General features: G+C 34.1%; 1 protein-coding gene across 1 annotated transcript; it reads left to right on the top strand.

The window, feature by feature from the left end:
* Positions 1-11,717: 11,717 nt before the first annotated feature.
* LOC145139465 (uncharacterized) lies at positions 11,718-12,407 on the top strand. Its single transcript, XM_079073280.1, has one exon. The coding sequence runs from the start codon at positions 11,718-11,720 to the stop codon at positions 12,405-12,407; it is 690 nt and encodes a 229-aa protein (XP_078929406.1).
* Positions 12,408-22,245: the final 9,838 nt, after the last annotated feature.

Genomic DNA, 22,245 nt, shown 5'->3' with positions numbered 1-22,245 from the left:
TAAATTACTTTATTCAAACTTCCACAGTCGGTCATACGTCGGAAGTAGGTTTGAATTAAGACTGTCATGAATTGGGCTTGTAGATGACTAAAGGTTTTTAGCCATAGCAATGGTTGCTACAACATTCATGAGTGCTCATAAGTTCTGAGTATTGGAATAAACCCACGCTCACTTTCATCACTTAATGGAATTTATCTCGAGTGATCGTGAGATGGTAATATCATATAAGTCTTCAAACCTAGAGATATGAGTTGTTGTCTATGAGTTGGTTGTGCATTGATTGCACGAAAACGCATCAGTAACTTGCTGTTATAAAATGTGCCTTTGTGTATAATTCAACAAGTAGTAGAACACGTATATGAGTCGAAGTTTATCTGTTCCTTCTAGTCCTTGGAGGATTAGAATCTGGGCCCCTCGATGATTTTGTTTTGACCTATGTACCGGGCCCGGTCAGAACCTAATTGATATGTTCAATTTAGTTCTATGTCAAACAAATCGGAAATCGGGAAACAAACTGCTGGACAATAAGTACGACGTTGTTCCATGTATTTTTCCGGCTGATATCTTGAGAACAGAGGATTATATGATCACTTATCTAAAATGGCGCTTCATAGTTCAACAGAGTTTTAAGAGCTACGATTGTCGGGTGGTTCCTGAAGTAATATAGGCAAATATAGTTATTAGACTTATCCAAGTAGGAGACTTTGGATAAGGTGTCTAAGTCCATAACTTTATTTGGTATATACTTGACCCGACCCGACATGGTCCATTTGGGTTGCACTTCACCCGAACTATTTGTATGGTTAAACCTTTGAGAATCGTATGTTTATGATTTGTTAATATATTATAAGTTATAATATATTAATATGAAATCATATTATTTAATTATTATTTGATCATAAATTAATTTAGAATTAATTTGGTGATAAAAAAGGTGACTAATTAAATATGGGCTCATGTATTTATATAAGTGTGGGCTAATACTCATTTGGAATGGGCTTGGCATGCATGGGAGTCCATGGATAGTCCATGGAGCTTTTAACTCATGGATCCTTGGAAAGGAAGAGTCATGGGTATTAGGGTTTACATAGATGTAACCCTAATTCCACACACTATATAAAGGAGCTTATGATGCTTGAAATGGCACTAGTTGTGTGTGTGAAAAGAAGGTGGCCGATTTCTACAAGCAAACATACACTCTCATAGTTTTTCCAAAGTTTGTGGTGATTTGTGACTTCCATTTGAGGCATCCACATTATTGGTGCTTGGCTCTCAAACTTCAAGGAATTAACTCACTATTGAAAGATATGTAATTCTTCTAGCTTTTATGTTTAAAGTTCCCCATGCCATGCTAGATAGGTTATGAACCTTGGAAAAACAAATTTGCATGTATTCATAGTAAAACATAGATCCAAGGTTACTAGGGCTGCATGTACACCATAGGAGTGTTAGGATGCTCAAAACTCATCAACTTTGAGATACACGATTTATGGTTTCTTTACGAGGATGGATGACTTATGGTTTTATTATAAATGATTTTAAAAACGAAATTTTTGGTCTGTATTTTTGGGATGTTTCAAATATATAGTTAAATAAGACCATATCATGAGGTTTCAAAAGGGAGTGTTGAGAAGTGATGGAGGCTGAGGGTAGGCTAACCCTAGGCCTTACTACCTTTAAATACAAAAAAAAACCCCACAATTAAGGTTTGCCTCACGTTGTGAGCCATGTGAAACTCCAAAATTAAATTAATGAAATGCTTACCTGGACTGTGTGTTATAATATATATATATATATATATATATATATATATATATATATATATATATATATATATATATATATAACCGTAACATTTTATAAAATTTGATATATATTTTAATTTAAAAATTTAAAATTTAGTTTTAAATGATATATTCCTTTTGTTTTTTCAGTTTTATATTTTCTATATTTAATTGAATAAATTAATTAACAAAAAGTAATAAGATTTTTGTATCTACATATAACTAAAACTAAGATATAAATGAAATGTTATTAAATACAATATCAAAATGCATGAAATATATAATAAAATATATAAGATGCTTAAAAAGTTAGAGTTTGTTAATGGGTTAGAATGACTATTTAAAAAATTCATCACTTAAATATAAAAAAGACTTTTTTATTGAAAATTTAAAAAGGTATTCAAGATACTTTTAATTTAACATATTCTAAATTATTTAATATAATAATGTAAAGAGTGACCCTCTCAAAGGAGACATGAGTGATATTTAAGAGTAGGTTTAAATAGTTTGTCGTTTTAAAAAAAATTAATATAATAACGTAACATATTTAAAATTTTAATGTTGTTTCTTATAGCATTTCCAACCGGATATTTTTTAAAATATCAAATATTAATTATAAACTTCAGATAATATTTTTTTACTATCGAATAGTGTTTTTTGGGTCAATAACATTAGCTATTTATGTTACAATAATTATTTTTTTGAATTTTATATCTTGCATAATTGATACACTTATTTTAAAGTGATATATTTTACATCCTTGTTCTATTTAATATTTAAAGCTTTTTTTGTTGAATAGTTATTTTTATCATTTTAATTTTCAATAGTAAATTTAAAATCAATAATTAACATATGATACTTTTATATTTTTTATAACTATAAATACAATTATTCTACCACTGTTTTATTAGAAAATGACATGATATATTTATGTTATAATAATTGTTTTTCTTTAATTTTTTTTGTGCATAATTAATACACTTATTTTAAAGTGACATATTTTACACCCTTATTCTATTTAATATTTAAAGCTTATTTCTGTTGATTAGTTATTTTTATCATTTTAATTTTCAATATTAAATTTAAAATCTCTAATTAATTAACATATGATACTTTTATATTTTTTTATAACTATAAATGCAATTATTCTACCACTGTTTTATTAGAAAATGACATGATATATTTATGTTATAATAACTGTTTTTTTTTTCAGTTTTATATTGTGCATAATTAATAGACTTATTTTAAAGTGACATATTTTACACCCTTATTCTATTTAATATTTAAAGCTTATTTTTGTTGACTAGTTATTTTTATCATTTTAATTTTCAATATTAAATTTAAAATCTCTAATTAACATATGATATTTTTATATTTTTTATAAATATAAATGCAATTATTCTACCACTGTTTTATTAGAAAATGACATGTTATATTTATATTTTTTTAGTTTTATATGTTTTGGCAGTTTTTGCTTACAAAAAAAGTTTGTTAGGGTGGACGGCATCATAGCGGGGTTGAGATGGAGGGGTTGAGTGGGGTTGACGAGGAAGGAGGAGAGGATCGGCTGGAGGAGAGCAAGAAAGAAAGAGGGGTGTTGCTGGAGGTTGGAAGCAAAGATGGAAAATGGGGAAGACGGGTTGAGAAGGATCCAGCTTCGGCGGGTTCAACAAGTTCACGACCTCCTTCACCTTCGGTTCGGCTCGACGGCTTCATGGGCTTCAACAGGTTTGATGGGAACGATTCCATCCATCCTTGGTGTTGTTGTATGTCAAAAAACCTAACGTTTCCATATACGATTTCATAATTTTTTTCTCGAATTATGGGCGATTGATGCCATAGAACAACTTTCGGTATAAATAATAATTTAATCATGTATTATTATAATTTTATGTATTGTAATATATATATATATATATATATATATATATATATATATATATAATTATAATTTTTATTTAATGTTATTGTCAATTATGTTTTAATTTTACGAATGTGATGTACATTTTAAAGTAACTAAATAGATGATGAGATTTGTAAAATATTTCTAAGAGATGCACTAAATCAGTTAATTTTATAATTTTTTTAAAGTAGTCAATAATTTAAAAAAAAATAACATTAATAAAATTTTAATTTGATAAAGTTAACTTAAATATAACATGGATAAACATTTTTTTTTTTTGATAATTAGAGATGTTTTATAATATTCTTTCAAATAAATTTATTTTAATGTTTTAGATTTAAATGAATAAAAAAGTAAAAAGTTATAATTAAAAAAGAAAACGGGAGAGTTAGTGAGTCATGTAGTTACTTTTAAGTGAGGTGGCAAAAAGTGTGTTTGGTGGAAATGCACAAGTGTTGATGAGATTGCTTCACATGAGTTAACCAATAACTAGATTTGCTTACGTGTTCTTTTTCATTTTTATATTTATTTTGTACAAAGAAAATGGGCCGATCGCAGTTCCCGTGTCAGCTAATCAGTACAAAGATTTATTACAGATCGTGGGTACGTTTCCTGCCGAAAGATTATATTAATGACGTGTCATTATAGATGACATGTACTCTTTTGACGTGTCACGTCTTTCTAATAATTTTTAACATACTATTCATTTTGCTTAGAGTATATTACAAATATGGTCCCTCTGGTATGCATGTATATGCATTTTTGGTCTTACTTTTGAGAAATTGATACCAAACATCTTCATTGTTTCCAAAATCCATCACTTATGGTACCTATCCAAATTACCGCCCATTTTATTCCGTTAGAACCCATCATGTGTCGTGCACTGTAGGGCTTTGTAATCTTTTCCATCACCTTTCATTCACGTCTTAGGCATCATTAGTAGTGTAATTAAGGTTGTAGCTTAAATGAATCATCATTAAGTTACAGTTGATCTCGTTCCCCAATAAAACCTATCCATCTTCTTTATTTTGATCCCATGATTTGCTTCCCATATTGTCTGTGTCTAACGCAAAAATCTAAAAATAGAAAGAGTTAACAATGATGCAGGCTACCATTTAGTCTCTTCCAAAGCAGTTGTTGGTCGGCACTGTTGCACAGGTCAAATCATCCTCCTTCACTCATGTTTTTCATCGTACAAAACAAGTCTAATGCAACCCCTTTAGATGCAACCTTTTAACAATAGTTGCATTTGATTAAAAAAAAAAATACTTCGTTCAAGAAAAAGGATACATTAAAAGATCTGCCATTTTTCTAGAAAGTTGCAAATTTTACTAAAAATTTGTAATTTTTATTTAAAAAGTTGCATTATTAAAACCTGAATGTAACCTTAATATAAAAAGTTATATAATTAGATTATTTATAATTATGCAATATAAACTAAAGAATACAATTAATTAAAAATTAATTATAATATAAATCTATATATACGTAATATGGAAAAAAATTACATATCATGAATAATTAAATTTATATTTTTTATAAATATATTTTCCTTCAACTATTTAAAAAATCATTTATAATTACTTTCTTGGTTTCAATATTCCCTCTCATTTTCCTCGTAATAATCTATACAAATTATTTCCCTCCATGACATCTTTTTCATTTTTGACTTTTCAACCTATTGTAGGTAACCTAAGTCACTGTGATCCCACTGAAGGGTGACATCGTCAGCTAGGGCGCCGTTCATCTCCTTCCTAGAGTCGTCGGTCATCTCTTTCCCGGTGGCTCAATTCATCGCGTAGGGTGTCGTCCATCTTTATACCGGTTTTACGAATTCATAGCAAGGAGCAAGATAGGTAATAGTAACTTCACTTCTTTGTTCTCATTCATATCGATCCTTTTGTAAACGTTTCGCACCATAAGTAACTATCATGGAGCACAAAGAAGATGATTCCTCTATTAGTCATAATTGCCAACTTTGTTTATTGGGCATACATTCCAGAAATTTAGCATCATAAGTAACCATCATAGATTATTAAGCAGAAATAAGACGAATCCTGTATTAGGAACAATACCCACCGTTGTGTATTGGGAACAATTCTCAGAAATTGCCAAAAGAGAATGTCATGTTTTTTCCTGCTTGTGATAGCCACCCCTATAGGTTTTAACATGTATTTTAGGCCAATCCATTGTAGGTTAACCTGAATATGTTTCCATAATGATATATGTTGTGCACCTTCACATATGCCAACCGATCATGTTTATGTGGATGAATCTAGATTCCAATCTACTATAACATTTTCTTCTTTCTGATTCTTTCTTCGCCCTTACAGTTTTATGATTTAAGTTAGGGCCCTTCATTATGTGTTAAAGAATCTACCTTTGCTAAACATTTTTGCAAATTGGCATGTCTAACTTGTCAAGTGCAAGTTATATTTGGCTTAGGATTCTTATTCATATTTGAAGTTGGTTGTGGATTAGGTAATTACTTATAGGTTGCTACAACTCCATTCTATTTGTTTAATGTGTTTTTCTATGTAATAAGTAGGGATGTGCATGGTACGGAAACCCGAGTTTCCATAATACCGAAATTGTTCAAAATTTTATCCGGAGCATGGAACCGATTTAGAAGTAGCATGGTATCGGTTCCGGTACCGGCCATGGTAAACCGAAGGGGAAAAACGGTCATCTTAATAAGAAGGGCTAGCTACTTCATCCGTTCATCTCGTTCCATCCATTAGTTATATATATGTTTGAAAAAAAATGAAACAGTGGGATAAATCTCATGAGGTATTATAGTCTGGAGCAAAATTTCTTTAACATTAAATATGTATATAAATATATTAATATACGTGAGTGGTGTAGAACTTTAAAAATAGGGTTAAGTGATTAAAAAATCTATTTAAATGATTATGCTTTATCGATGTCCATTTGATTATATAAGGAGCTAACAACATATTAAGTTTTATAGATTTAACTTGATCGACTAAAACATGAATGTCGATCTTTGTTTTCTGGAATACAAGACTCAATGAGTAGCAGCAGAAGGTAATTATTCAGAGGTTGCTACAGCTCCATTCTGTTTGTTAATGTGGTTTACTATGTAAAACTTATTATAATTAACCTCCTATTTGATATCGACGATCGGCGATTTCGGAATTTTGAAAAACACCTTCACCGGCGGTCCCAAACGCCGGTAAGGTGATCGATTTCTGAAGCAATCGGTTACTTCTAATATTCAGATTATAGCCAATTCAATATCGGATATTATCATGGGTTCATCTTTTACAGACCGCTAGCAACCTATTCATTCAGGGATCAAGAAAACGGGAATGTAATGATCACAAATGTTCAGGAATGGGAATTATGAAGCAGGTAACAATGTTTCTTCTTTCTATGTCACCAATTTCCCAGATTACGTGTTAAATAGTGATTTATGGAGAATGTGTAATCGAATTGGCAAAGTGGTAGATGTCTATATTTCCAATAAGAAATCTCGATTGGGGAAATGTTTTGGATTTATAAGGTTTGTGGATGTCGTTGATTCTGATCGTATGATAAGAGAATTATGTGATATTTGGTTTGGTTACCACAAACTCTATGCTTCTGTACCAAGATTTTCAAAAAAAGCCAAGTCTCATGCATCTCATGCAACAGAAGGGAACTTTAGGGTTAATGACAAAACTGCTTACCAATCAGCTACTTATGCAAGTGTAGTTAAAGGAGTTGGGGTTAAATCTATTTCAAAGAACAAGGGTGATGTTGTCCAAGTTTCTGCAGGAGATTTTATTGTGGAAAAAAGAAGTCGAGCATGCCTAGTCAGGGGTAGGGATTTTCCTACGTTACCTAATCTTCGTATGCTATGCTATGATGAAGGATTTGAGGATTTTGACATCCGTTATGTTGGCGGATTATGGGTAATGCTAGAGTTTAAACATAAGGATGCATGTAAAAATTTCCTTGAAAGCGAGGCTATGGATCATTGGATAGTTGAGAAACGACCATGGGATAGAAAATTTGTGCCTTTAGATCGTTTGATTTGGGTTGATGTGGAAGGATTACCTCTACGGGCATGGAGTAAGCAAGCATTTAAAAATATTCTGGCTAAGTGGGGAAATATTATATATATTGATGATGATTTGGGAGAGGATGTATATAAAAAAAGAATTTGTATACTATCCTCTTTCCAAGAGATTATCTTAGAGGTTGTGACAGTTAGTATTGATGGTCAATATTTTTTGGTTAGAATAAAAGAAGCACCTGGGTGGACCCCATCATTTGCATGGGAAAATAATAAGGTTACCAGTGACAGTTCAAGTGAGCATGGTAATGGATTGGAAGATCAAGATGAGAATTCGCAAGGTGACAAGGAAGAAGGGTCAATTGATCCATTTGGAATTTATGAGACTCTTGAAAAAATGAAAGAGGACGGGAGAAACGAAAGGGAAGTCAATTCAAAAGTTAACTGTGAAGAGTTACAGCCTAATGAAAGCAGCAGAATTCCTATTTATATTGAGGGGCAGTTTCGGAATTCTCAAGAAAAAATAGACGAGCAAATTTTTTTTTGTCATAGCAGATCTACTAATCAGCAGCAAAATGTTGAACCCTTAACTGGTGCTGCTCGACTTCAGAATTTGAGGCCTGCTCAGCCAGCAAAACAGGGGCCGGTGGACATTGTTTCAGTACCAGCAGGTGGTTCGGTTAAGGAAGGCAACCCGGCAGCAGCTCCAGCTCCTTCCTTGCCCTCGGTTATGGACTCTCGGTTCCATAAATCTAATCAGGAAATGAATGCTAAACGTAATGATGCGCCAATTGGTTTTTCGGGAGGCTTTGGAAGGTTATCGGGTATTGTTGATTCAGAAGATAATTTAACTCATCCTCCAGGATTTTCAAATTGTAACAGCTTTGCTGGCTGTTCGGATACTTCGTATAATAAAGGGTCTTTCTTAAGTGAGATCCAAAAAACAATGAAGATTGGAAAGGCAATGGGATACAATTTGGAGGGATGTTATGACCGGGTAAAGGAAATTGTTGAAGGGACCGGAGATAAAATGGTGTTGAGATGAATTGTCTTTCCATCAATATTCAAGGAGCGAGTTGTAAAAATAAACGGACTTGGGTTCGGAATTTGTGTCTTAAAAATAAGGTTAATTTGTTGGCTATTCAAGAAAAGAAGATGGAAGTTATTGATATTTGTATGGCTCGGTCTTTTTTGGGGGAATAATTCATTTTCTTACGTATTCTCTCCTTCTCGTGGAGCTTCGGGTGGCATTCTTCTTCTTTGGGATTTGGATTCCGTCTCTTTCAAATCCTCCCATATCACTGATTATTTTACGGCTATCGAGGCAATATGCTCTTCTTCGGGTCTTCCGGTCATGTTTATTGTGGTTTATGCTCCGCAAGGGGCTGATTCCAAGCGAATTCTTTGGGATAATCTTCTCCAGCTTATTAATTCTTTCCAAGGTGAATGTGTCTTGATGGGTGATTTTAATGAGGTTCAGGATGATTCGGAAAGATTTGGTACTATGTTTAACTCTAATACAGCCAGGAGATTCAACAATTTTATTGAGTAAGCGGGTTTATTCGATGTTCCTCTTGGTGGTCCTCGGTTTACTTGGAGTGACAAGTGGGGGTCAAAATTTAGTAAGTTGGATAGATTTTCAACTTCTCATGGTATCTTGGATGCTTTTCCCCATTTGACAGGTATGGTTTTGGAGAAGTACACTCCGGATCATAGACCTATTTTGCTTTCAGAGCATAGTGTTGATTATGGGCCTACTCCCTTCCATATCTTCTATTCTTGGTTCAACTTGGAGGGGTTCGATGATGTTGTCAGAAATTCGTGGTCCCAAGATCCGAATTTAACCAGGGCTTCACATCCTTGGGTTAAATTTAAGAAGAAGCTTCAACTTCTTAAATCAAATTTTCGTATTTGGAATACAACTTCTAGGGTCAAAATGAGCTCTAAACGCATGGAGCTCCAAACAATGTTAGAATCTATTGATTCTTGTCTCATGACAATTGGGGGGAATGCATCTTTACGGGAGCAACGAGTTAATATTCTTAGGAACATCACGGAGCTAGACCATGTTACAAATTTGGAGTTAGCTCAAAAGGCGAAAATCAAGTGGGGCATTGAAGGTGATGAAAACTCGGGTTTTTTTCATGGGGTTATAAATAATAAGAGAAGACAAATGGCTATTAGAGGTGTTTTGAAGGACGGGTGCTGGATTGACGATCCAAATACGGTTAAGGAGGAATTTTGTGGTCATTTTCAAACTCTTTTTTCTAAGCAGGCGGGTTCTCGACCCCGAACTCAGCATTCCCATTTTTTTCATCTTTCGTCTGCTCAAAGCCAGTTTCTTCAGGCTCCGTTTTCTCGAGAGGAAATAAAGAAGGCAGTGTGGGATTCCGGGTATTCAAAAGCTCTAGGTCCTGATGGGTTCACTTTTGGATTTATAAAGCGGTATTGGGATATTGTTCAGGATGACATTTTTGACATGGTGTCGCATTTTCATACGCATTCGTCTATTCCAAAGGGACGTAATGCTTCAATTTTCACTATGATCCCAAAAATTAGAGACCCGAAGGTTGTCAAAGACTATAGACCTATTAGTTTGATTGGTTTCCAATACAAGATTATTGGTAAACTTCTTGCTAATAGATTGGCCGAGGTTATTGATAGTCTGGTCAGTGTGGAGCAATCGGCTTTCATAAAAGGCAGGCAGATTTTGGATGGTCCGTTTCTTCTCAATGAAATTGTAGCATGGAGTAAAGCTTCTAAGAATCCACTTTTGATATTCAAAGTGGATTTTGAAAAGGCTTATGATTCGGTTTCATGGGATTATTTTCTTGAAATCATGCAAATTATGGGGTTTAGCTCTTTGTGGTGTAATTGGATTTTGGAGATGCTGTCTTCTGCTACGGTCTCGGTCCTGGTGAATGGCTCTTCATCCCGGGAATTTGAAATGTTCAGAGGTCTGAGACAGGGGGATACCCTATCTCTTTTTCTTTTTGTCTTGGCCATGGAGGGGTTGCATGTGGCTCTTACTAGGGCCCAGTTAGTTAATGCTTATAGGGGAATCAAGATTGGGGGAATTACTATTTCCCACCTTCTTTATGTTGATGATGTGGTTCTCTTGACGGAATGGAATCAGGAGAATTCTCTTCATATTGTTCGTATTCTTAGATGTTTCTTTCTAGCTTCGGGTCTGAAAATCAATATTCTTAAAAGCAAGTTGTATGGAGTGGGAGTCACGGCTACTCAAGTGTCTTCTATGGCTAATTGCATGGGGTGTTCTCCGGGCTGCTTTCCGTTTTCACACTTGGGGGTTCCCGTTGGTCAGAATATGGCTAGAATTGATTCCTGGGGTCCTATTGTTGATTCTTTCCGGAAACGATTTGCGACTTGGAAAGCCAAGTGTCTTTCTTTTGGGGGGCGGATGACTCTAGTTAAAACTGTTTTGGGTTCGGTTGCCAGCTACTTAATGTCCATTTATCTGGTGCCTCTTACAGTGATAAAGGATTTGGAGAGATTGAGATCAATGTTTTTTTTGGGGTGCTGATTTGGATGATCGCCGTATGTATTGGGTTAGGTGGGATAAAATCCTAGCCCGAAAGAAGTTGGAGGTTTGGGAATTGGGAGTCTTTTTGCCTTTAACAGGGCATTATTATTACGTTGGAAGTGGAGGTTTTTTCATAAACCAAATTTATTATGGGTGAGGGTGGTCAAAAGTATATATGGTTTTGGGGGATAATAATAGTTTTTGATTCCAAGGAGACAGTTGATGGGTCCTTGGAATGGTATTACTAGGATTGTAAATAATCTCAAAGATAGGGGCTTTGACTTTCATAACCTAGTTCCTATAAGAACTAGTGATGGGGCGTATACTTCCTTTTGGCATGACAAGTGGCACGACAATAATCCTCTTTTAATTTCTTATCATCGTGTCTTTGCTTTGGATATGAATAGATCAGCTAATGTCAGGGATCGTTTTTTAATGGGGTAGAACACTGATGTCCTTAGACGTATGCCTAGATGTGGAATTGAAGAATCTCAATGGCTTTCTTTTTTGGAAGTGTTGGGGGATGTTCAGCTTCAACAGGTCCCGGATAGATTGGGGTGGACTCTTGATACTTCTGATTCATTTTCTGTTTCGTCTGTAAGATTTGCATTGGATAGTGGCCTGGTTCCTTCGGAGGATATGGGTACTAGATGGAATAATTGGGTCCCTATTAAGCTCAATATTCTAGTAGGGAGGATTCAGCTTTATAGTATTCCTACGAGGGAGAGATTATCAAATAGAGGGGTTATGGTCCCTTCTATAATGTGCCCAATTTGCATGGTTGCAGTCGAGACTATTGAGCATACTTTTGCTGGATGCCGTGACTTACGGGATATTTGGGGTAGGGTTGCTATATGGTGGGGTTTATCTCTTCCATCGCAGATCACGGTGCCGTCCTTAATCAATTGGTCGGATGGGGTCAATTTGAGTAGAGGTCAAAGAAAGGCTTTTGATGCGGTCATTATTACTTCATTCTGGTGTTTACGGAATTTTCGTAATGCGTCTATTTTTGGAACGGTTTTAACCAAAAAGTCGATTATTTTTTATGATGTGGTTGAGAAATCTTTTTTTTGGATTTCTAATAGATGTGGTAGGGTTAAATTACGTTGGACTGAGTGGCTTCATAACCCCTCTCTTGCTACTTCCTTGATGTAATCTTTCTAGCTCCTTGCTAGTTTTTGCTTTTAATAAAATTCTGCCGTTCTAAAAAAAAAAATTAACCTCCTATTTGAATCCAACATCAATAAACTAAAGGTTATAAGAAGTTTATAATATTCATAATGCCATCATTGACAAAGTATTATATTTATTCACCTATAATAGCAATATACTTCAGTTATTTACCCTTAATAGCAACACACTAAAATTTTCTTTACCAATAATAGCAATTTATTTATTACTAATAGTAGAAAGAAATGTACAATGTTTTCCTTTTTTATCTTGTTAAAGTGTTTGCTATTTTCTAATAACTTGGGCACCTAAAGTTGAGTATTTTGATTTTACCTGTAGGTTGGACAATTTGCAAACTGATTGATTAAAGCAAGAGCCGAGTGAGTCCTACAGGTTGGACAATGCTATATACACACAAAATTGATCATATTCCAAATTTTTTTTATAAATTAATCTACATGAAAATTTTCCTAATATTAAAAAATAATGATAATACAATGCTAAAATTGGGTACACTTTTCAACTTACAGTGCCTTAAAAAGAAAAGAAAGAAAGAAAGAGTACAATGTGGTTAAAAAGAAAAAAAATAATGATAATACAATGCTAATATTGGGTACTAGAAGACCAAATTACAGAAATGGTCTCTGTGTTGATTTTTTTTTTGTAGAAATGGTTGCTATGCTGGACAAATTTATAGTAATGGTCCATGTTTAAGATGAAGTTACAGAAATGATCCATGTGGTTCCTCTATAATACAAAATTACATAAATGGTTACCTTTTCTAGACAATTACAGTAATGGTCCCTATGTTGAATTTTTTTAGAAATGGTCCATTAGCTAGACAGAAGTACATAGATGGTACCTGTGCTACACATATTTATAGTAATAGTCTCTTTGTTGAAATTCCTTTACATAAATGGTTCTTGTCTTAGAAAGAATTACAAAAATACTCCACGTGCTCAATAATGGTACCTATTTAAGATGAAGTTATAGAAATGGTCCCTGTGGTTCCTCTATAATACCAAATTACATAAATGGTACCTTTTCTAGATGTAATTATAGTAATGGTCCTTGTGTTGAATTTTTTTAGAAATGGTCCCTATGCTAGACATAATTCCAGTAAAGGTCCTCTTATTGAATTTCCTTTTTATAGAAATAGTCTTTGTTTTAGAAAGAATTACAGAACTGCTCCCCGTGGTCAATAATGGTACTTATTTAAGATGAAGTTTTCAGAAATGGTCCTCGTGGTTTCTCTATAAGACCAAATTATAGAATGGTCCATGTGTTGATTTTTTTTTCTTATCAGGTGTTAATAATGACACTAACAATGGATTGTTGTGAGATTAAAAAACTGAAGTTTTTCTACATAATTATTTTGACTTTGAGCAGGTCGGTAATGGGAAAACAAAGCAAGCAAGATAAAAGTGCACATACACAAATGAATGATTATGAAAAGAACATACATTTGAGGGTTCAAGAACTAAGCAAGACTATGGGATTTGGGCGTTAAAAGCATTGTAAAGTCTTTGACAAGTTTGGTATAAAGTAAAAAAACAAAGAAAAAAGAAAGTGAAACCAACATCTATAGATGGGCAAGAGATTCAAGAGGACCATGAAAGAAAAAAAGGCTGATATTAACAACCAATGAGAAAACTTTGAATCCATAATGTAGAGATTTATGAAATAACTACCTGCAAAAGGTCGAGAGTTTCTAAAATGAATTCTCGTCTAGGTTTGGTACACATATAGGAGGTTTTTTTGTACGTTTTGTGATTATAATTGACAACTTTTTGTTAACTTTGATTTATGGTTATTATTTTGAATTTGGATACATGTCAAAGTAGACCATAAAGTTATTTATGATATTAATTTTATTATTGTTATCATCCAATTGTAATAATAATGTATATTTGTAGCAATGTAGTATGCGAAACAGTATGATGCTACGAATGTAATAAAACACGTAGTGTCTCTATCTCTAGAAGCATGATAATTAGCATTTGAAAAAAATCAAAAAATAAGGTTGCGTTTGAGTGTAAACAAGGTTGCATTTTTTTGAACTGAAAACGTAAAAAATGTTGCATAAACTTTAGAAAAAGGTTGCAGTTCTTAAAAAAATATATCATAAAGGTTGCATTTGATTGTAGAAAAAGTTGCATTTAAGTGTAAAAATAGTTGCATTTGAGCGTAAAAAAGTTACTTTTGCATACAAAAAAGTTGCATCCAAAAAAGGTTGCATCGAAATAATGTTTGCAACTCTTTCTAAAAGGGTTGCATTTTCTAATAAAAAGGTTGCTTTAGGTCTAATGCAACTTTACCTAATGCAACCTTGGGTAAAAGGTTGCTTTAGGCATAATGCAACTTTTTCAAGGCTTAATGCAACTTTTTAGCGAGGTTACATTAGCTTCATTTTGTTGTAGTGGCCAAATATAAAGAAAATAATTGGCGTAGAAATGACAAACGAATTAAAGGAAATTGACTTGTTATATTCAAAGAACTAACTCAAAATTTGATACAACATTTTCCTTATCCGATATCCTAAGTCGATATCTAAACAACTATATATATGCCACACGTATATATTAGGATAACCACAGAACATAGGACTTTGAATTCTATTCGAATACCAACTTGTATTAATAGATAATGACTATTCTATCACCACATTATAAAGGGTAAATAGCACAAAAGATACTAAGTTTACACTAAAATTCTAATTTGACACTGTGTTTTTTTTGTCTCAAATTTGTTACTGTGTTTCCAACTTTTTACAATTCTGACCACTTGACCGGTCAACCCGGTTACCTGCTGACGTGACATGATGATGTGGCATGCTGACATGACATGCTAACATGTCAAAATTGAATTTTTTTCCCACAAAAGACACTAAGTTTTTTTTTCCGATTTTGACACAAAGTTTAGTTTTTTCTTTCAATTTTGACACTCTATTTTTTTCTTACAAATCGAACATTATTTTTTTTTCAATTTTGTTCGGTGTTGACCATTTTCCATTTGAAACCGTATAAATATTGTTTTAGTACATTTCAAACCGTATAAATATATATTTTTTTTCATTTAAAACCCATATTTTTGTATAAATACAAGTTTTCTTATTACATTCAAATCATAATTTTATGTATAAATATGTATTAGTTATATAAAAACCATATTTTATATTAAATACGCAACTTTAAAATGAGTTTGGAGACGTGTAATTGATCAAGGCCCAGATGTCAGGTTTGCAACCCGTAATTTTTTTACATCTTATTCGAAACTTATGGTTAGTTTGATTCTCATGATATAACTAATGCATATTTATGCATAACATTATGCTTTGAATGTAAAAAAAACTTTGTATTTATATAGAAATGTGGTTTTTAAACGAAAAAAATGTATTTATACAGTTTAAAATGTGATATAAAAAATATATTTATACGGTTTCAAATGGAAAATGATCAACATTGAACAAAATTGGAAAAATGATGTTCGATTTGGAACAAAAAGCAGAATGTCAAAATTGAAAGAAAAAATTAAACTTAGTGTCAAAACCGAAAAAAATGAAAACTTAGTGCCTTTTGTGGGAAAAAAATTCAATTTTGAGATGTCAACATGCCACGTCATCAAAACTGACACGTCATCATGTCTCGTCAGCAAGTAACCGGGTTGACCGATCAAGTGGTCAGAATTGTAAAAAATTGGAAAACATAGTGTCAAATTTGAGAAAAAAAAACACAATGTCAAATTAGAATTTTGGTGTAAACTTAGTGTCTTTTGTGCTATTTACTCCATTATAAAAGGTTTGTCACAAGTCCTTGTATATCCGGTAATTACCAACATTCATCCCCTAATTTCCGAAAAGAAATTAAGAGATTCTCCACCCCAAGAAGCATGCACATCTCAACGAACTTGATCTTGGCAAGTGCCTTCGTCAGAATGTCTGCTTGTTTTTCTTTCCCACTAATATGCTCTACAAAGATTTTCTTTTCCTCGACACGTTCTGGAATGTAGTGTTGGAAAGTGTGTCCAAGGTCATTTACTGTTGGTAATATTTCTAATAATAACAGGGTCCTTTTGGGTTGCCCTCAAGACCCAAATTGAGTAGAATAAATAAAGGAGAAATTGGTTTATTAATTATTATGGTTAGTAACAGGGTCCTTTTGGTTTGCCCTTAAGACCCAAATTGAGTAGAATAAATAAAGTTTCTTGTGACTATGAGGGTGAACTTACCTCGAGTATGGATCCCAAGTCACACAAGCTCACAAGAGAAAATACTCAGTAAGTACCAACACATTTGATAGTGAGTCAAATGTAAGGATATCATATTCAATGAGTCATATCGAAAGATAATCTTGTCGGTCCATTCCATAAGCCAATGTCACTAACCAAGTCTGACAGTCAGAGAAAGTCAAGAAGCATTAGATTTGCAAATGAATTTGCTTAAACACTTTTAGTTTAGTTTGTTTTAAACTTGAGAACTTAAGAAGTATAAGTGTTAATTCGATTTGGCGATTATTAAGTGGAGATCTTAATATATGATGGAGATCAGTCATTTCAATTATATTATCACTGTGTTCTCCTTTTGCATGTTTGGAACCCACTTCCCGATATTAATTTACTCAAACGTCCACAGTCGGTCATACTCTTGGAAGTAAGTAGTGATTCAAGACTGTCATGAGTATTAGTGGATTGTCCATAATGATTAAACATAACATAGAGATTACGCTAACACTCATGAGTACTTAATAGAGATTTAAGTATTGGACCAACCCGTGCTTAGAGATTACTTCATGGATCCAGTCACGTGTAATTCTAAGACGCTAATATCTTCTATTCTTCAAACCTAGATACATGTAGGGTTTTGCTCTATGATTCTATTATGCATTGGTCTACTCCAACGCTATCTGTAACTGGTAGTTATAAAGGGTATCTCCATGTGTGACATGATGAAGTAGACAAAAACTATGTAGTCGAAGTTTATTTGTTCCTTCTACCTTAACAGGAGAAGCGATATCTATGGGCCCCTCGATGATTTGGTGCTGACATCTAAAGTGCTTGGCCAAGCCCTAACTGGAATTAATGTGTTAAATTTAGTAGTCAGATGCATTCGTCACTAATCTATATCGGGAAACATAATCTTGAATTATGAGATTAACCATTATCCATGTCTTGAATTCATACATATATCATAGAACGAATGGATAGTTGATCACTTATTTAAGGGCTGAATCTTGATTAGATCAAGAGTTTGGTAGTTGCATTGGCTCGCTAACTCTCTGTTGATTATTGGAGAAGTATTGATCCTTGTATAGTTGATGACTTATCCAAGTGGGAGGCTGTTGGAAAGTGTGTCCAAGGTCATTAACTGTTGATAATATTTCTAATAATAACAAGGTCTTTTTGGGTTGCCCTCAAGACCCAAATTGAGTAGAATAAATAAAGGAGAAATTGGTTTATTAATTATTATGGTTAGTAATTAATTAGAAACTAATTGGAAATATATTTTGGGAATTAATTAATAGTTTAATTAATTAAAGAGTTGAATATTCAGTAATCGATAGTTGGTTAATCAGGAATGTTGCAGAACCCTTATGGAATTAGAGTTGGATGAAAATCACTCCATCCCACATGGGAAAATGAGTGAATTTCGTGGTTGCCTCCTCATCCCACATGGGAAGGAGTACAAAACCTAGGATGACATCCACGACTATAAATAGGGCCTTAGGGATTTCATTCTTCCTTGCACCTTGGCTTGAAGTTTCGCTAACCCTTCTTCCTCCCTCTCTATTGGTCGATTTCTAACCATCTTTGGGTTGTGAAATTGACCATTCTCTTAGTTATTTTATTCCACTCTTTGGTGTCATTGGGTGTGATACCATTAGAGGGATTCTGATTTGGGTCCTCTCATCCAAGCAACTTCATGGAGGATCAAGATCTCAAGCATGGAGATCAATGGCTACATAAGAGGTATGGTTTGTTTTCTAGGGTAGATGTTATTAGCATGAAACCATAGATCCATAGGTTGCATGTACACTTAGGCATATCGTTGTTTCGATTTTTCCGCTACCTAGTTTAGAGTGTATTTGATGCGTAGAAAACCCAACAGTGGTATCAGAGCCATTGGTTCATGATTACATTCACCCTAGATCCACACTTTCTTTAAAAACTTGTTTGAAATTGAATGAAAGAATAATGATTGAAAAATTTGTAATTGATAAAACCTTCATTCGCAGCTCACGACGTGAGAGCTTGATGCTCACGACCTGAGCCCACTGAATTTAGGGTTTCCTTAATTTTTCATTTTTCAAATTTGAAGATTTATTAAATATGGATAAATACCAAATTTAAAATGTTTTAAATCTGCAAAATTGATAAATATTATTTAATAGAGATTTGAATTTGAATATTTATTTATTATTTAAATATTTACTATTATTTATAATAGAGATTTATAAATTTAAATATTAACCCCTCATGATTTATTAATTGTTACATTGTGTCCTCGTAATTGATTAGAATTAATAATAGACAACTAAATTTAAAGAGTTTTAAATTTACCCCTTATATTTATATATATTATAATTGTATCTACTATATACTGCTTTTATTTGTTTATATACAAATTCCTCTCTTCCTTTCTTCACGAAACCTTCTAGTTTGTAAACAAACACTTTTTCTTGTAATTCATCGTGTAAAAAAGCATATTTCACATCTAAGTGGTGCAGCTCCCACCCTTTTGAGGCCACGAGATCAATTAGAATTCGAAAGGTTTCAATTCGAGCAACCGGTTCAAATACTTCATCAAAATCTATGCCAGGTCGTTGTTGCAGGTAGCCTTTTGCCACGGGCCTTGCTTTGTAGTTGCTTATAGAACCATTTTGCATCCCTTTTAATCTTAAATACCCATTTTAGATCCAAAATGGTCATGTTGTTAGGTTTTAAGACTAACTTCCAGGTACCATTTTTTTAGATGGAAGCAATTTCTTCCTCCATAGATTTAACCCAATTTGGATTATCTCGCGCTTCGTTAAAACTTGATGGCTTGTCATGATTTAAGGATAGAAGTAGGTGCATGTTCTTGACATAGAAACTACTTTCGTAGTCATCATACCTGCGTGGTGGTTGAGTGGTCTAGCTTGACCTTCGTAGGGGAGGATCTTCATGATCTTCATTGGGTTCGTCTGGTTGTTCAATTTCCAGCTTACTTTCCCCACTTTCTCCTCCTGTTTGCTCACCACTAACATGGTCTGAGCCATCTTCCACTGATCCTTCTTCGGTGTCTACTATCACTGACAAATGGACCCAAAACATACCAAGTTTATGTGTTGAGTTAGAATCGGCCAATGAGGTCTCATCCCGATTCGTGTTTTCATCGAAATCATGTATCGATATACAATGATTTTGTGACATGTTGGATCATACAAACAATGTGCTTTCTTTCTTGGTTCCGATCTAAGATGAATTGTTTTTCTTGATCAATCATCTAGTTTTCTTAATTGTGTTCCAACTGTTTTTTCATAGGCCACACATCCAAATACCTGAATATGTTCAATGTTGGGTTTTCGTTTGTAGTATAGCTGATATAGAGTTGCCTCTTTTACTGCTCTCGTTGGGATTCAATTTATTATGTAGGTTGTGTGATTTACTGCTTCACCCCAAAGATAGTTAGGAACTTTCTTTGCTTTCAAGATGCTTCGCGTCATCTCGATAAGAGTGCGATTTCGTCTTTCCACTATGTCGTTCTATTGTGGCGTGTATGGAGATGTGAGGTATCTTATCATCATGTGTTCTTCACAAAGAGTTTTGAAATCTTGTGAAGTAAACTCACCGCCTCTATCTGTACGAAATACTTGGATCGAGTTGTTGGTTTCTTTTTCTACCGTAACTTTGAACTTCTTGAAATAGGTTATCACATCACTTTTTTCTTTCATAAGATAACACCACATAAAACGTGAGTAATCATCGATTAAGAGAAAAACATACCTATTTCCTGCGATAGTACATGGTGAGATCGGTCCGCATAGATCTCCATGAGTTAGTTCCAAGGTTTCTTTTGCTCGATAATTGGAGTTCTTAGGGAAAGGTTTTTGACTATGTTTTCTTACTATGCATGACTCACATAGTTGGTTAGTCCATGTGATCACTGGTAAGCCGATAACTAGGTCTTTTTTTGACATCTTTGAAATTGTGTCAAAGTTAGCATGACCTAGCCTTGCATGCCACAACCAGTTTTGATCACCAAGGCGTCTATGTAAATAGATGGGTATTTCAGTTGGAATCTTTGTTTTGTACAACCTTTTTATTGAGAGTTTTACCTTGAACAAGAGGGTTATATGACTGTCAAGGAGGAGTAATTGATCCTCTTTCATTGATACTTCACAGCCGGTTTCTGTTGCTTGTCCCAAACTAATTATGTTGGCTTTGAGATCACGTATGTAGTATATGTCAGTTAATATCTTTTGAACTCCTCCATTGCCCTAAAAAAGAATGGATCCTTTGCCTTGAATATCGACAAAAGAATCATCTCCAAATTTGACCCGCCCCCAATACATCTGTTGATCTTGGTGAAGAACGTTGATTGTCTAAGTACCTCATTTCATTCTCGTCTTTTCCCATCTCGTATCTGCTAGATATCACCTTCTATTCATTTCAAAAACACGGTCTCATAGAGTGTTTTTAACATAAACAATGGTGGGTCGTGATCGTCTACTTCTGCCATGTGAGGCTCTTCCTGTTTAGCCATTCGTTCCGAGAATTGGGACGTAAAGTGACCAAATTTGTCACATCTGTAACATTGAAGTTTTGATCTATCTTTGGTCTTTGATTTTGGTTTATCGGCCTCTCCATTGGAATTAGGTGTTGGTCAACGTTGATTTTTAAGGGTGGCGACCTCCTCCTTGTCCTCGCCCTGATCCACGTCCAACTCTTCCTCCTCTGTTGGCATCATGATTTTGAGTGTTGGGTGTTGTACTGTTGAATAACAACTTACCTTGATAGATAGCAGGTTCGTCCTCACGAACACGTTCTTCCTAAGCCTTTAATCCCCCCACCACATTTTCATATCCAACAGTTTAAGATGAAGAACTTGCTCTATCGAGGCAACAATATGAACGCACTTTCTTGGTAGGCTAGTAAGGAATTTCTTTACTAGTTTGCTCTCAGGGATGATTTCACCAAGTGAGGATGACTTTGACGCGATGCCTGAGAGGTTACTTGGGAATTCGTCGATAATACTCATCTTCTTCATCTTTAGATTGTCAAACTCGGTAGCGAGGGTTTGCAAGCGTGCTTTTCGTACCCTATCAGCATCTAGATGACGAGTCTTGATTGCAGTCCAAATTGTTTTGGGCGTGTTCATCATGCCGACTTGTAAGATGAGGTCTTCGGGTATTGCTTGGAAAAGAACTGCAATGACAATATTATTCTTCTTCACGTCGGTCATTCCCGGGTCAATAGTATGAGAAACCTGATGCACATTGAGAATTAACTTCATTCCGATTGACCATACTGTGTAATTTACATAATTCAACATAGGTACATGAAGCGAGAGAGACGGGCCTTCTTTAGTTCTACTCGTGCAAGAGAGACGAGCCTTCTTTCGTTCTACTCGTGCCTATATTTAAAGCGAGATTAAGAGCATCCCCCATGTTGATTCAAAGGCTCTGATACCAATCAAAAAAAATAATTGGTGTAGAAACTCACAAACGTTTTAATGGAAATTGACTTGTTATATTCAAAGAACTAACTCATAGTTTGATACAACATTTTCCTTATCGATACCCTAACTCGATATCTAAACAACCATATATATACCACACATATATAT

The sequence above is a fragment of the Lactuca virosa genome, chromosome 9 (assembly GCF_052849685.1).
Source record: "Lactuca virosa cultivar CGN04683 chromosome 9, Lactuca_virosa_CGN04683_v6, whole genome shotgun sequence".
NCBI lineage: Eukaryota > Viridiplantae > Streptophyta > Magnoliopsida > Asterales > Asteraceae > Lactuca > Lactuca virosa.
The sequence above is the reverse complement of the archived record's forward strand: the minus strand, read 5'-3'. Positions and strand labels throughout refer to the sequence as shown.